Source organism: Mesoplodon bidens (genome assembly GCF_964165515.1).
Source record: "Mesoplodon bidens genome assembly, chromosome: X".
NCBI lineage: Eukaryota > Metazoa > Chordata > Mammalia > Artiodactyla > Ziphiidae > Mesoplodon > Mesoplodon bidens.
In genome coordinates, this window is record NC_138163.1 from 124,213,480 (window position 1) to 124,230,855 (window position 17,376).

General features: G+C 42.9%; 1 protein-coding gene and 1 pseudogene across 8 annotated transcripts in view; both read left to right on the forward strand.

The window, feature by feature from the left end:
* Positions 1-17,376, forward strand: part of SH3KBP1 (SH3 domain containing kinase binding protein 1) — a 347,088-nt gene that overhangs the window by 262,599 nt on the left and 67,113 nt on the right. For all 7 annotated transcript variants that reach the window (XM_081222849.1, XM_081222844.1, XM_081222847.1 and 4 more), the window contains one exon: positions 14,179-14,286. In XM_081222849.1, the coding sequence (XP_081078975.1) occupies positions 14,179-14,286 (108 nt within the window). The remainder of the gene's footprint in view (positions 1-14,178; positions 14,287-17,376) is intronic.
* On the forward strand, positions 5,449-6,918 carry LOC308608846 (broad substrate specificity ATP-binding cassette transporter ABCG2-like; annotated as a pseudogene). The gene has a single exon. The product of its transcript is annotated as a broad substrate specificity ATP-binding cassette transporter ABCG2-like (transcript).

Genomic DNA, 17,376 nt, shown 5'->3' on the forward strand with positions numbered 1-17,376 from the left:
AAAAGGGTAGCTGGCTATTAAATGCATTCCTTTTCTGCCTTCCTCAGGGCTTTCAGAGGTTCTATTTAAAGCTTCTGTCCTTACAGTATTTTCTTTATAGCGGCATTCAGAGAACCCCCGAGATTTGGCATGGATAAGGATCCTCATATCCTAGACCAGGGCTTCACAAACTTTCTCTGTAAAGGGTCAGAGAGAAAATATTTGATATTTTATGGGCCATATAGTATCTATCTCAACTATACAAAAGCAGTCATAGGTGTAAATGAATGAGTGTGGCTGAGTTCCAATAAAGCTTTATTTATGGACACTTAAATTTGAATTTCCTGTCATTTTCATATTCTTTGAAATACTATTCTTTTGATTTTTAAAAACCATTTGAAAATGTAAAAACTATTCTTAGCTTGAGGTCTGTACAGAAATAGGTAGCAGGCCAGATTTGACCCATGGGATGTAGTTTGCTAGCCCTTGAAATAGAATGTCTAGAAACAGACCCATAAAAATATACGCAATTAATTTTCAACAGAGGTGCAAAGAAAATTTAAGAAAGAAAGGATAATCTTTTCAAGAAATGGTGCTGGTACAATTGAACATACCTAGACCAAAAAAAAAAAAAAGCCCTAATCTAACACATTATACAAAAATTAACTCAAAATGGACCACAGATCTGTATAGAAAACATGACATTAAAAAGTTATTTATGAAAACATAGGAGAAGAGAGTTGTTAGACATGACACTAAAAGCACAATCCATGAAAGAGAGAACTGCTGCAGTGGACTTTGGCAAAATTAAAAACTTTTGCTCTGCAAAGATACTACTGAGAGAATGTTGTTGGTTGGTCTCTTTTTCTTACAAGGTCATCTGAGCGCCAGTGTTTAGTAAATAATTGCTTGATATGTAATTGCATGAATTTCAAGGACCTTGGTTTTGTTCTGAGTCTTCCTGGGAGTATACTTTGTAAGACAAGACCATGAATCTCCCATAGCAGAGCCGTCCCCTGCACCCCACCTCTGTACCCCTGTGCCACTTTCTCCCCAGGGTGGTGAACAAGTGCAGCCATATTCCACTAGTCAGGCCTGGATTTAGATGAGCTGCCTGAGAACTGAGATTTGACCTGGGAATTATATTTTTTCACTCACTGCAGAGGCCTAGAAGCTAAATTTGCTGTGTATAGAGAAAAAGACTCCAAACAAATTTGCATGCCAAGGAATAAGCTTTCCTAAAAGAAAGACTTAAAAGAAATGTAGATTTGTCTCGTAAAAAAGGGAGATGGAAGGTAAGAATTCACCACTAGCTGCTGCAGCTGGCTTGGATGCTCTTGACCTTCATAATGATCATGGCTATGCCCTTTGCTTCTTATTCCTTCCTGATGCTTATTTGGGAAATGAAGATTCCTCCGCCCTCACCCTAACAGCCTTCTTTGTATCTCTTAGAGGTGGTGCAGGAGCTAAGAACAGCTCTTAAAACATAATGAAAGATGCTTTATCAATGCCACTGTGTTTGTAATGAAGCAAAATGATTTTGTATTATATCTACTATCCTTTTAATGGAAGAAAGGCATGTATTTGGATGCAGAATCAATATATTTCCCTAAACATAAATGAAAATGAAATCTCAGCTGTAGGATGGACAGCCTTGAGAGGTAAATTATGCCATTAGCCATAAGCTTTGGATGAGCTGAAGGCTCCATTAGAAACAGCTTCTAAAATTTAGCATTAAGTGGTCCTCTCAATGTAAATGACATAACAAGTAGAAAATGAGAAGTTTCTATGAAAACATATTGTTACATAATTTCACATTCTTGATTATATTTAAATGGACAAAAAAGTGCAAAAGTGCCACTTTGATGATTTGCATTTGGTGTATGACTTGTTCACCTGCCCTCCTATGTTAATGTCTCTGGTCATTCTTAAAGCCAGATTATAAGTACCCAGGAAAGGCCGTCCCTGCAAACATCTCCTTTTCACATGATTACTGATTTTTGAAGTAGAATTTAAGGGGGCAGAAAGTCTTTCATTCTACTACTAGAAAAAAAAAGCTAAAAGCACAAACATTTCCTAAGACTTAGGACTGTATAAGCTGCAAATGAAATAACGAAATCAGTAAGCAGTTCTTATATATACGTTGTGACAAACCGTACGGCCATGTCCCACAACTCCAGGACATGCCCAATGTGAATGATGACCCTGGAGTTCAGCCAGTATGGCAGCATCTGTTGGGTGCTCTTCTCTGAAGAGGCTCCAGATAGAAACATCTTTTCTAAGAGGGAAACAGTCTATGAGCCCTGAGGCCTTTGGGGCTTCCGCTCTGGGTTGTCTCCTATTAAAGTCCCCTCAGGCCTCCCTGATTCCTGTCTGCCTGCCTCTCAAGATGCCTGTGAAAGCTCTGTTCTCTTTTGGGGGACTGAGATTGGGTTTCAACTTTTTTCTCATTTCTTAGTGACATCTGGACTCAAACGTTATTTCTGTAGCATTTCCTAACCCCTGTGCTCTGAGTGGGTTATAGGAGCATAGGATAGTGATCCCCTCAGCTCTCCTGGGTGGGTGGGAAGGGCCTTGGGTAGGTGGAAGACCCCCCACCCCCTCCCAGTTGATGGTGTCCAACAACGTCAGGCCTCCAGCAGCATGTCATCGAAAGATTATCATTTTATAAGTGTGCCATTATCTGGAAAAGGTTGGGTGGCACTACCTTACTGCATTGTATTTAACTTTTCCATATAAAGATGTTTAACAGTAACTCTACTTTTCCTTAGGGAATATTCCGCCTTCCTTGTTAGAGAAGAGTGTATATGACTAGCAAAGGAAACTCCAGGATAATTAAAAACCCTTGTATGTGTCTTCATTTCAGAAATTCTTTCTCTAGGACCTCTTTTGGGAATTAGACCTTGAAATAGCTCAGACTTTTAAAGATAGAGCTTAAAGTTCTATTCTATCTAGAATAAAATAAATTCACTCTAATTAAAGAAACAATCTTTTAAAGTGAGAATATAACTTCTGGTTGCGGCCATGATGGAGTAAAGAGCATTAGATTTACCCTCCTGCCATAGACAACTTTAAAATTGGACAAAATACATGAACCAGCTGTTTTGAGGCATTGGACAATGCACAGCACAGGGATGTGATCCTTGCGAGAAGGAAGCATAAAGTGAGTTCCATGTCAACCCTGGTTTTTTGCCTGGGGGCACTTTCTAAATTGCAGCACAGGGCACTGGAGCCTAAACAGAGAGCAGAAGACTCATTGGATTGAATCAACGGAGACTGTAACTCACGGCTGCTGAGGTGGATGGAATTTTCAGGGCAGGGAATTGCAGAGGAGCACGAGCTGTGCAAAGAAAGAGCTCCAAATGTCTATATATAAGGGTCCCTTGAGTCTTTGGCCAAATACTAGGCTGTGCATCAATAGGGCAAGACTCCACAAGACCCGGCCGAAAATAAGTATGGGGGAGGAAGGTGTGTGGGTGGGCTGTGAGCTGAGTGGATATCCCAGAGGTCACCAGTGATAGGAGATGTTGGAGTTCTGGCCAAGCAGAATGGAAAAACTTTGTTGAACACACTTGGCATCCAATTGACAACTCAGAAAAGTTAGCCATAGGAATAGCACTACCCTAGACCCACCCTAAATGAAACGCAAAACCAAGCCTTGACAGGTCAAGCTGACCTGCAAGTAACATGCCCACCGTAAGGAAGCTCCACACTCTTTCAAGGAAGACAACAAAATTCAGTCCTTCGACATTGTAGCGTGCAGTGCATGGCTGTTGAGAACATACAGTCACAAGTTACCAGATGTACGAAGAAGCAGGAAAATGTGAGGTATGGTATGGGTAGCTTGTAAAAGGCATGTGGTCATTTCTGAATACAGTGTTCAGGCATCACGACATGCTTTAATTAATATCGACATAACTAAACGGAAGCTTGATTACGGTTTTTTGTGTGTTACTCATCCAACTTTTTTGTTACCAGTTATACAATATGTAAAATGAGTAAGTCAGCAGTTAGTATAGCAAAGCCTGTAAGTTGTTGCCCAATAAAAAGTCAGGATTTTTTTTACAAGTAGACAATCTCTTTGAGGCCATGACTTCCCAGTATCACAAAACAGTGAATGACTGCCTAAACCTCACCTATCCCAAATGTTGATATTTGGAATGTGACATCTTGTTGAGTGGGCTTGTCCCTGGGACGGTCTCCTCGGCTTCCCTCATTAACTGTGGTCTGCCAGGCATTTCTTCTGATGCTGAGATAGACCGCGGTTCTCTTTTTCTCCTGTTACCTCATAAACGGTGATGTTGACGAGCCTGCCAGAGTAACTGCCTTATGGGATGCTGGAAATTCTGAGCAGAAATCCCAGCTCTGCAGAATGATTGCATCTTTTGGGGAGGTGTTAACATGCAGAAGTAGATCTGAGTGCTCATGGGCTTTGGCTTCCATGGAGCTTCCTCTCAACAGCCCCCCTGAAACTCCATGCAGAAGGTGTTCATTAATAAATATTAAACAGCACTTTTCATACTGCTCGTGGGATGTTGAGGGTGTGAGACCCCCCTCGGGGCACTCAGAGGCTCACTTGACAGCCATACCGAAGTCAAACAACACTCACTTTCTCCTCTAATGATATTTCAGTCATCAGAGAAGGTCTTGAAAAACAGCCATGCTGGATAATTTCTGGGAAATCGGTACTAAGGAGTGTGGGGACAGCTGACCACCAGGGGAAGTGACCAAGCAGAGTGCTTTTCTTTTTCAAGAGGACCAGCTGGTGAACCCATCATTTGGGGGTTTGCTATGGCGAATTCTGAGCTATACGTTCCTGTCCAAACTCAAACAGGGCACTTATGATGTCTTAGAAAATGTGACCTACCTTTTAAAGGTACTTTTTAAGTTGTTACTACAATTATGAACAAATATTCAGTACAGACCAACAGGTAAGCCTGATTGGATAGATGAAGCTTTCTTGTATAGCTAATCTAGACCTGCCTTTTCCTCGTTCAACTTGACGTCACTTTGGATGTTTGGAAATTGCGGGAAGTAGATTAGTATTGTGGGGGCAGATTGGGCCATCCATTGATTCATCCATTCAGCCAACGTGTATTCATAATCAATATTTTCCAGGCACTGTGCTAGGTATTTGGTGGATACAGAGATATAAATAAAAGATCCTTTGTTTTCAAGGAGCTTACCATTTTTGAGAACCTTTCTACTCAAAGTGTGGTCCAGTAGCATTGACATCACCTGGGAACCTGTTAGAAATGCTGAATCTCTGACCAGCCCCAGACCTAGTGAATCTGAATTGTCATTTTCACATGATCCCCAAGTGGATAGTATACACATTAACATTTGAGAAGCACTGGTCTAAATCATTGATTCTCAACCTGCATGTTGGAAGGACCTAGGGACCTTTCAAAAGCACTGATTTCTCGGTCTCACCCCCCCCACACACCCAAGGAATTGTAATTTAATTGGTGTGGGGATAAAGTGGCAGATTCCAAGGTTGGAACTCAGTTTATCCGTGGTGTGTCTGGAGGAGAAAGAAACAGGACTAGTATTGCAATGGAGCTTATTACTGATCCATCCATCTTGTTCCTGGACGAGCCCACAACTGGCTTAGATTCAAGCACAGCAAATGCTGTCCTTTTGCTTCTGAAGAGGATGTCTAAATAAGGAAGGACAATCATTTTCTCCATTCATCAGCCTCATTATTCCATCTTCAAGTTCTTTGATAGACTTACCTGTTGGCCTCAGAAAGATTAATGTTCCACGGGCCTGCTCGGGAGGCCTTGGGTTACTTTCCATCCACTGGTTACCACTGTGAGCCCTATAATAACCCTGCAGACTTCTTCCTGGATGTCATTAATAGAGACTCCTGTGCTGTGGTGTTAAACGGAGAAGACACAGATGGTGAAGCCAAGGAGACTGAAGAGCCTTCCAAGAAAGATACTCCGCTCATAGGAAAATTAACTGAGTTTTATGCCAAGTCCTCCTTCTTCAAGGAAACAAAAGTTGAGTTAGGTCAACTCTCAGGGGGTCAGAAGAAGAATATCTCAGTCTACAAGGAGATCATCTATGCCACCTCCTTCTGTCATCAGCTCAGGTGGATTTCCAGGCGTTCATTCAAAAACTTACTGGGTAATCCCCAGGCTTCTATAGTTCAGGTAATTGTAACAATCATCCTGGGATTGGTTATAGGTGCCATTTTCTACGATCTAAACAATGATCCTACAGGAATGCAGAACAGAGCCGGGGTGTTCTTCTTGACTTCAGCAGTGTGTCGGCCGTGGAGCTCCTGCTGGTCGAGAAGACGCTCTTCATACATGAATATATCAGTGGATACTACAGAGTGTCATCTTACTTCTTTGGAAAACTGTTATCTGATTTACTCCCCATGAGGATGTTACCAAGTATTATATTTACTAGTATAACATACTTCCTGTTAGGATTGAAACCACAGGTGGAGGCCTTCTTCATCATGATGTTTACCGTGATGATGGTAGCTTATTCAGCCAGTTCAATGGCACTGGCCATAGCAGCAGGTCAGAGCATGGTATCCATAGCAACACTTCTCATGACCATCTCTTTTGTGTTTATGATGATATTTTCAGGGCTGTTGGTAAATCTCAGAACCGTTGTGCCTTGGCTCTCGTGGCTTCCGTACTTCAGCATTCCTCGATATGGCTTTGCGGCTTTGCAGCATAATGAATTTCTGGGACACAACTTCTGCCCAGGACTCAATGTAACAACAAACAGTACCTATAGCTATGCAATATGTACTGGCGAAGAATTTCTGGAAAACCAGGGCATCGATCTCTCACCTTGGGGCCTGTGGAGGAATCACGTAGCCTTGGCATGCATGATTGTTATCTTCCTTACAGTTGCCTACCTGAAATTATTATTCCTTAAAAAATTTTCCTAAATGTCTCTTTAATTTACATGATTTACCCCACATTAAAAAGGGAGCATCTTGATTTCAGTAAAAAAAAAAAAAAAAAAAAAAAAAAGCCCAAAGTGATTCTAAATGTGCAGCCAGTTTTGAGAAACACTGGTCTAAGATGTTGCTTTGCACTCTTGACAAAATGGAGCCCCAAATGAGGTCGCAGCTGGGTTTTGCAATTTACAAGACAAGTGGCAAGTTTGTCTTTCCTAAAGATTTAAAGTGCCTAGACGGGAGGCAGGCATAGCAGAGCTCACAGGTGACTCCCTGCCTCCAGGTTGGATGTCAGGGAGCGGCTCTCAGCTGACCCCCAGTGCGAGAGCTGTGCGCAGTGGTGGGGTGCTTCCGCCACGTTCCCCAGGGCCCCTGTGGCAGGATGGAGCGGACTAAGGCCTGACATTGAGGTCTGGGCCGGGCTTCCCTCCTCAGACACACCCTGGGGGCTTCACATCCCTCCCCTGAGCCCTCCAAGTGTGTGAGCTGCTGCCAGGGGGTTTCACCGGAAGATGGTGCTGAGTCACATGACAGCTGTATGTGTGCTTAATTAAGACACTTTCCTGGCCTCATTACCCACTAAGGTCTCTGGGACCAGACCCTAGAATCACAGTAATGATGACAAACCAGCAGCAGTTGTGTTACTCTTTACACCTCAAACATCTTCTCCTGTGTATCAAGAAACTGAGACCCAGAGTTTTGTTTGTTTGTTTGTTTGTTTGTTTTTTGCAGTACGCGGGCCTCTCACTGTTGTGGCCTCTCCCGTTGCGGAGCACAGGCTCTGGACGCGCAGGCTCAGCGGCCATGGCTCACGGGGCCCAGCCGCTCCGTGGCATGTGGGATATTCCCGGACCGGGGCACGAACCCATGTCCCCTGCATCGGCAGGCGGACTCTCAACCACTGTGCCACCAGGGAAGCCCGAGACCCAGGGTTTTTATCAGTAGTGGACCACTTAAATATCAGATGGCCCAAGTTCGCTCTCCTCCTCCTCTCTCTGAGACATCTTGGCTAACCCAAGATCGTGCAGAACATAGAGGTTGGAGTACAGCACACCTAAGGCTCTGTTTATTCATTCCTTAAAAGGAAAAACATTATTTGTATTTTACAAGGAAAAATATATTTTACGCTAATATCTGCCTGGTGATGAGGCATAGAGAAACCATTCCGACCATTTTGAGGGCTTACTCATAGAAGAGTGAACATTCTATGTCAGAAATATAATTCTTTCCATACTGTTTGACTCTTGATAAAGGCCGAGGTCTACTTTCCTCTGCTTACATGTGAATAGATCTTATTTCTAATCATCATTGTTCTGGAAACTTTCATCTACCTGCTGATCTTTTACTCTTTCCCACTGCAAACTCCTGCCTCATTTAAAGGCCATCCCCTCACCTGCAGACGCTGCCCTTTCCTCATCCTTATTGGAATCTCAAAATTCACTAGGGTAGATCTTGGCATAACCATCGTGGGTTATGCCTGTGGTATAATTATTAATAGTGTCCCAGGTTTGGAAATAAATTATGTGGTCACCCTAAAAATCTTGCAGTATTTTGCCAACACTGCCTCTCCCCTTAGTGGTCACCTACTGTCTCATTGTCCTGCCTTCACCCACCTCCTGCCATCCTCCTTGGGGACATTAACTCCATCCTGATGATGTTCTGGCCTCACAAATCATTGACTGTCCATTCTCCCCCCGTCACTCATGGTTGCCATCTCGCCTCACCCCTCACATCACTCTTCAGTAGAGGTTGGTTGGAACCTCCTGGGAGCCAAATATTGCCTTCACTCTAAGTGCCAATTCTTGAATGTTCTCTTCTATGACCCCAGCTTCCCACTCTCCCTCTTCCCTTCCTTCACACTTGGTGGTCCCACCCTTGACCTTTCTCATTACCTTGATTCTTGCCCTCGTTCTCTCCTTTCAGGCTGCCTGGTTTCTCTTGGTCCCAGTTGTTGTTAATCCAGCCTAGCACTCCTGCCAGTGTTTCGATGCCATGTTGGTTCATTGTGTCTGCCTCTCCCATTAGGCTCTGAGCTTGGGAGCCCCATAAGGACATGATGATTTTCTTTTTCCCCCTGAATTCCTCTCCTATCCTGCATGTTTTAGGTCCTCATTAAATACATTGAATTTGCTGTCCTTTCACACTTCTGGAAGCAGAGCCCTCATACAAATAATTCTCTCTTCATCTCTGCCGCCAAAAGCCTAGTTCTTTTGTCTGGTTTGTTAAAGGTGACTTATTTTCATTTCTCATTTTGCTGTCAGAATTCTTCCTGCTTCCCTTAAATTAGCTTCTATTGCTAGGGGGAAAAAAGTCTCAGTTCTCTAAATCTCTGTCCCACTCCAGGCATCTTGACCCTGTGGCTATTTTCTGTTCTGCAGCAGACTCCCCTTCACTTTTGTTAGTATTCTAAGTCACGCTGTCAGTTTTCTTTTTTCAACATACTTATCTCATCCGTGAGCTTTGTATTTGTTCTTTTACCAGTCAGAACAATTAGACATACTGTGTTCCATCTTCATGCTTTCCCTCTCTTACCTTGAATTACACAATGATTAGCACTGTTAATGTTTTCCTTAAAAAGCAGAACATAGATGAGCCGTTCAAGCTATTTCACCACTGATGGGAGGTATAGTAAATTTAATGTCACATGCATTGTTTTCCCCTGTAGGCGTGCATAAGTTCTGAAGTTATTCTGGATATGCTTTTGTTTATTAAAATTTCCTTTGTTGTTTTTCTCGCATATGAAGCAGGAGGCTTCATTACAGTGGTTCTTGGGTTACTGATTGCGTAAGGCTAATGGGAAGCATAGCCTTGAACCATTTAGAAAGCTTGAAAGAGAGCCTTCAAAAGAAATATAGCACTAAACAATATTTGAGTGCCTTTTATGGACATAATTCTGTATTAGATGATCTGAAATGAATGTGGAGAAAAGTCCACTCCTCACATAAGCAAACCCTTCACACATGAAAAGATTTAAGGTTATTTGAAAAGCTGTTAATGATTCTCTCCTCTTTGGTACTAGATCTCATGGTTGATACCTGTTATCAAAAAAGGACCTTGTATGTTATGTGTGTGCATGCGTGCATGTGTGTGTTTCACACAAATCTCTAAGCTCCCTGGAATTAGGGATCATGTTTTTTTGCATGTTTAATGTTTGGTGCCTACAGAATTAATTTAAATATACTTTACATATAATAGTTGTTTGTTGAATGGGATACCATGAAATGCAAATTAACACAGTTCTGAGTGTCAGAGAAAAGGTAAAGCTTCCATTATAGTCACTTTCCTAAAGGTGAGTTTCAAGTTGGGCTTTGAAGATGAGAGGGACTTGTCCAGAAAAAGAAGAGGAAAAAAAAATTATGCCAGGCATTTCCTCGGGAACAGAGGCTCTGGATTGAAAGGCTTAATTTCTAAGGATTAGGAGTAAAGAAATTCCACCCCCTCCTCCTTTGTAAGTTTTTCTGATATCGTTGATGCCATAACAGTTTCTCAGGGATGGAAGAATGTCAGAAGTCATCAGATTCTGCCACCACCACCCATGTTCATGAGTCCCTTCTTAGGGACTACTGCTAGATTGTTTAGGGCGTGACGTGACGTGGGCAGGACCAGAATACTTACCTGGGCTCCTCATTGGCACTTTCCAGGAAACATAAGCATTCTTTCATATTGTAAGTCTCCTGAACCTTGATTTGTTCTGAGTAGATCTGAACTTGATGCTTCAGGTGTCTTTGTCTTTTGGTGTTGGTTGGGACTAGAATTTATAGTGTGATTAAGGACTCAGGTCAGTCTATCCTTATAACAGATACCACCAGGGTGAAAGATGATGCTGAGCATTTACTTCTCACCTGAGGTGGCCCTGTGTTAACTTATATAGAACCCTCACAGGCTTGGGTAGATGCAGGCTATCTTGTCCTGCAGTAATCCTGGTCTTGGGCTGTGGGAGATCACAGAACTCAGGGTTAGAAAGAGTCTTCTTTTATTCCAGAAACATTTATTATATTGTGCATTGGGCTGGGGGTATAATGGTGAACAATTCAGTTGTGTTTCTCTTTTTGCTGGAGTGGATGCTCTAGGAAGGCACATAGTGAGTCACGTAAGCCAGGGCCTTCAGAGGCCTATCACCAGGCCCTAGGCCAGCTGCACATCTGCTGCTTGAGGCCTCCTCACCCCTTCCCCAGCCCTATTGGTATTGTGGAGGGCCACGAGTGCATCTCCGTGGGCCCTGAGCAGGAATTCCTCACTTTCCTGAGCATTTATTTTCAGAGTCCTCTGTGTTACTAGCATTTTTTGGAAAGCCTTTGCTCATTTCAGGCTTTAGCTGGAAATTGTTGACCACAGTCTGAGAATTGGGTTTTTACTCAAGGACCTGTACTTGACAGTGGTGTGTATGTTGTACATACACTGGGAAGGAAGAAATGCCCAAGTGAGGAGGTTTACAGCAGGACAGGTGGGTCTTGGATTGGGGTGGGAGAAGTGGAGTTGGACCCAGAGGACAAATGCGAGATACAGTATCAGACTAGAGCAAATCAAACTTCCAAGCAGTTTGGGATGGGGAAAAATAGAGGTGGCTCTGTGGCATGAGGTTGAATGCCTGGGAGAACCATGAGGCCATTAGGCTCAGGATGGAAGCTTGCAGAGGCTGAGCTCTCACTCTCTCCCTAGCACTTGGCACAGAGTAGGTGCTCAATAAACTTTTGACAAGTGAATGAACAGAATAGGGATTATTCAAAGGGAAGCAGTTTTAATCTGGAAGAATGAAGAGATTTATTCATTCATTTAGTAAGCAAACATTAAGTTCTGTAAGGTGGGGGGAAGGGCTCTTCATGATGACAACTGTGCCCCATCAGCACAGGAAGGAGAGGGTACATTAATGAGCTTGCATAGAGTGTGAGTTTTCTTACGCTTGGCTGCCTGTCGCAAAGCCCTTCTTAATTTCGACAAGCTTTGTGACAGGCTAATCAGAGAGAACATTTGTGTGTGTGATGTTTTCTAACCCACGTTTTCAGTTAATGAAATAATTTTATTTCAGTAAAATTAAAATGAAGAAAATACATATCCTCCTATCTTTGAGGGAAAAACAAAAGATCTTATTGATCCACATCTTCTTTATCCATTCATCCGATGATGGACACTTAGGTTGTTTCCAGCTCCGGGCTATTGTGAATAGAGCTGCAATGAACATTTTGGTACATGTCTCTTTTTGAATTATGGTTTTCTCAGGGTATATGCCCAGTAGTGGGATTGCTGGGTCATATGGTAGTTCTATTTGTAGTTTTTTAAGGAACCTCCATACCGTTCTCCATAGTGGCTGTACCAATTCACATTCCCACCAGCAGTGCAAGAGTGTTCCCTTTTCTCCACACCCTCTCCAGCATTTATTGTTTCTAGATTTCTTGATGATGGCCATTCTGACTGGTGTGAGATGATATCTCATTGTAGTTTTGATTTGCATTTCTCTAATGATTAATGATGTTGAGCATTCTTTCATGTGTTTGTTGGCAGTCTGTATATCTTCTTTGGAGAAATGCCTATTTAAGTCTTCTGCCCATTTTTGGATTGGGTTGTCTGTTTTTTTGCTATTGAGCTGCATGAGCTGTTTATAAATTTTGGAGATTAATCCTTTGTCAGTTGCTTCATTTGCAAATATTTTCTCCCATTCTGAGGGTTGTCTTTTGGTCTTCTTTATGGTTTCCTTTGCTGTGCAAAAGCTTTGAAGTTTCATTAGGTCCCATTTGTTTATCTTTGTTTTTATTTCCATTTCTCTAGGAGGTGGGTCCAAAAGGATCTTGCTGTGATTTATGTCATAGAGTGTTCTACCTATGTTTTCCTCTAAGAGTTTGATAGTTTCTGGCCTTACATTTAAGTCTTTAATCCATTTTGAGCTTATTTTTGTGTATGGTGCTAGGGAATGATCTAATCTCAAACTTTTACATGTCCCTGTCCAGTTTTCCCAGCACCACTTATTGAAGAGGCTGTCCTTTCTCCACTGTACATTCCTGCCTCCTTTATCAAAGATAAGTTGGCCATATGTGCGTGGGTTTATCTCTGGGCTTTCTATCCTGATCCACTGATCTATCTTTCTGTTTTTATGCCAGTACCAGACTGTCTTAATTACTGTAGCTTTGTAGTATAGTCTGAAGTCAGGGAGCCTGATTCCTCCAGCTCCGTTTTTCGTTCTCAAGATTGCTTTAGCTATTCGGGGCCTTTTGTTTTTCCAAACAAATTTTGAAATTTTTTGTTCTAGTTCTGTGAAAAATGCCAGTGGTAGTTTGATAGGGATTGCATTGAATCTGTAGATTGCTTTGGGTAGTAGAGTCATTTTCACAATATTGATTCTTCCAATCCAGGAGCATGGTATATCTCTCCATCTATTTGTATCATCTTTAATTTCTTTCATCAGTGTCTTATAGTTTTCTGCATACAGGTCTTTTGTCTCCTTAGGTAGGTTTATTCCTAGATATTTTATTCTTTTTGTTGCGATGGTAAATGGGAGTGTTTTCTTGATTTCATTTTCAGATTTTTCATCATTAGTGTACAGGAATGCCAGAGATACAATGGAATATTACTCAGCCATAAAAAGAAACGAAACTGAGCTATTTGTAATGAGGTGGATAGACCTAGAGTCTGTCATACAGAGTGAAGTTAGTCAGAAAGAGAAAGACAAATACCGTATGCTAACACATATATACGGAATTTAAAAAAAAAAGGAATGTCATGAAGAACCTAGGGGTAGAACGGGAATGAAGACACAGACCTGCTTGAGAGTGGACTTGAGGATGTGGGGAGGGGGGAGGGTAAGCTGTGACAAAGCGAAGGAGAGGCATGGACATATATACACTACCAAACGTGGGGTAGATAGGTGGTGGGAAGCAGCCGCAGAGCACGGGGAGATCAGCTCGGTGCTTTGTGACCGCCTGGAGGGGTGGGATGGGGAGGGTGGGAGGGAGGGAGATGCATGGGGGAAGGGATGTGGGAACAGATGTATATGTATGACTGATTCACTTTGTTATAAAGCAGAAACTAATTAAAAAAAAAAAAAAAGATCTTATTGATCTTAAGGCATCTAAAAGCAACACCGGGTTTTGAGTCCCAGCGGACAGCTCTAGCGCACTTAAGCTTTTGTTCTCCCATCCGACTTTGGGGTTTGTGCTGACTTAGTCTTAGTAACCGTTGATAGCAGCCTCAAGGAAAGCTCCTCCATCTCTCTAGAAAGGGTGTCAGAGCTCCCTGTAGGGTGCTTACCCCATTTCTCACTCTGCTCTCCTGTTTCCTAGGACTGCATCGACGTAGGCTGGTGGGAAGGAGAGCTCAATGGCAGACGCGGAGTGTTCCCTGACAACTTCGTGAAGTTACTTCCGCCGGACTTTGAAAAGGAGGGGAATGTAAGTCTCCGTGCCTTGGATCTCAGTGTGCTGCCTGCTGTCAGAATTGTGGCTTCCATGACGGGACTGGGGATGTGGGGTGGGGAAGTTTATTGTTGAAGAGCCCTGGCGTTTTAGTTTCTTTGTTTTTTTTTTCTTAATCAATTTATTTTATTTTATTCACTCTTGGCTGCGTTGGGTCTTCGTTGCTGCACGCAGGCTTTCTCTAGTCGTGGCGAGTGGGGGCTTCTCTGGTTGCGGAGCACGGGCTCTAGGCATGTGGGCTCAGTAGTTGTGGCTCGCGAGCTCTAGAGCGCAGGCTCAGTAGTTGTGGCACACGGGCTTCGTTGCTCCACGGCATGTGGGATCTTCCCGGACCAGGGCTCGAACCTGTGTCCCCTGCATTGGCAGGTGGAATCTTAACCACTGCGCCACCAGGGAAGCCCCAGCATTTTAGTTTGATGGACCCGGGTTCTGAGCCCTCGGCTGCCCCATACCTGATATGTGTGAACAAGTCCGTTAACTTCCACAAGCCCCAGTTTCCTCATCAGTGCGCCTTATTCTAAGGGTTGTTGTGTGACTAAACAAGATAATGTGGGTAAAGCACTTGGTGCAGTACCTGGAACGTCTAAGCACCCAAATAAACAGCAAGAACCATTAGGTGCTCCATTAGTAAGTGGATGGCCTGCATCCTGCATAGCATGTCCTTGGGGGTAAAGTGGCCAATATTGTGGGAGTGGCTGAAAAGCACATTGTTAAGCTGAGGATACAGGGTGAGGCCTACTAATCTTCCTAACTCTGTGTGTGTGTGGGGGGTGTGTGTGTGTGTGTGTGTGTGTGTGTGTGTGGACATGAATACACATGCATGCCCGTGCCCATGTGTGTGTGTGTTTCTGTATATATATATATATATATATATATATATATATATACACACACCTCTGATCTGTGCTTTCTTTCTTTGTGGGAACCCATCTTACAATGCTGTGGTTTAAATGAGCCAGTCCATCTTTGTTTGCCTCACTCCAGGCGTATTGTTTCTCTGATAACAATGTAACAAAAAATGTTGAAAAGTTAGAAGCACTTGACATTCTAAGGGGGCAGCAGTTTGGTCTTTTCCAACCAGTTCCACACCTCAGGGCTCTTTGGTCAGGCTTTCATGTGACTTCTGCCCACCTTTCCCAGCCTGCATTCTATTCATGCCCATGGTGGCTCTATTACTGGACCATGAACCTTGACCCATCACCATTCCCATGGAGCTGAGGTTTGGGAAAGGTAACTACAATACTGGTGGATTGGTTGCCAAGGATACGAAACAGCATTGATGGTGTATGCACTGCTTAGATGAATGGATATGATTGTTCAAGGAGCCAGATGGTGTAGGTACCCACCAAGATTATGGCCTGTAGATTGGTTTGAAGCCAAGGGCCACACCTTTTAGGCTTTCTGATAGCTTTCTTTCTTGTATTGTTTAGCTGAAGGATGCTCTGTTCCATATCTGTTATTCTCTCTAGGAATTAAGTTTGAGGTTCAGAGAATCTATATTCTGCTTCCCAGTGTTCTCTAGATCATTGAGACTTACTGCTGGTCCATGGACCACACTTTATCAGCATCACCTGGAGCTTGTTAGAAGTGCTCGGACCCCACCCTAGACCTGGTGCCTCAGAACCTGCATTTTATCAAGATCCTCAGATGATCTGTTTACACGTTACAGTTTGGGAAGCTCTAGTGTAGATACAGGTATCTGTCTAAGTGATGACAACCCCACCTTCTGGTTTCCAGCCATATTTTCGGAGGAGAATAAATCCACAGAACAGAGAAGGGCTCACCATTCAGTAAAGACATTTTCCACCAAGCAAAATCATTTGACCCATTTTTGTTGATAATGATTGCCATGGTGGGTTATCAGCTGACAGAATTCATCCTCGAGAAAAACAGACGCTAGCTCTTAGTAATGACTATATAGTAAATGTTTAAAACAGTAAGACACAGGAATGAGGTTTGGCAAACATTTATGGAGTGCGGTGGCTGTGACTCTAGGCTGCGGCATTGAATAGACTTGGACTTGAATCCTGGCCCTGTCACTTAGCTGTTCTGTTCAAGGTCAACTCATTGAATGTTTCCTCAGTACACTCAGCCCTCGGTATCTGCGGGTTCTGCATCTGTGGATTCAATCAACCTTGGGTCAAAAATACTAAAAAAATATATTTCAGGAAGTTCCTAAAAGTAAAACTTGAATTTCTTGAATTTGCTGTGCAATGACAACTATTAACGTAGCGTTTACATTGTATTTGCAACCATTTATGTAGCACTGACCTTGTATTAGGTATTATAAGTAATCTAGGGATGACTTAAAGTATAGGGGAGGATGTGCATAGGTTATATGCAAATACTTTCCCATTTTATATGAGGGACTTGAACGTCTGTGGAATTTGTTGTCTGCGGGGGGTACTGGAAGCAAATCTCCCACAAATACTGCATAACGACTGTGTCCTCATCTATAAAATAATCATACCTACCTTGTTAAACTGTTGAGAAGATTAACTGAGATGATGCATATGAATTCCTTAGCACAGCGCCTGATCCTTTGCAAACGCCCCATACGTGTTAACTATTCTGGTCTTTGTAATAATGACTATTAGCACAAATTTCAGCTGGAAGGCTCCAGCTAAAACTGTTCAGTAATGATAGAAATCTGACTGTAGTTCATCAGATCAGCACGGAGTTATCTTGGTGTCTTGGTGAGCTTCCCTGGGGATCCAAATGCATCTAAGAACTTTGATGAATAGCCTTTAAAAAGAAATCAAGTGCCTTATAATATATATTTGCAGAGACAAGCAAGTACAGGATGGCATAACCTTCATGTCATTTTGCATATTTGGGAGGGGGGCAGATCTGCTGCCTGACAGTGATGTTTTATGTTTACTCATGCATTCACTTGGTATCTATCGGGTCCCTTCTTTGGGCTGGCTGCCGTGCTGGTTGATGGGAAGTGAAGAGCACACACATGGTCACTGTCCTTGTGGGCTTAGTGTTGGGCAGCAGGGGGCCACCCAGACTACCAGCTTCACCCTTCTCCCTCATCTTTGCGAGCCTGGTAAAAAAGTGTTC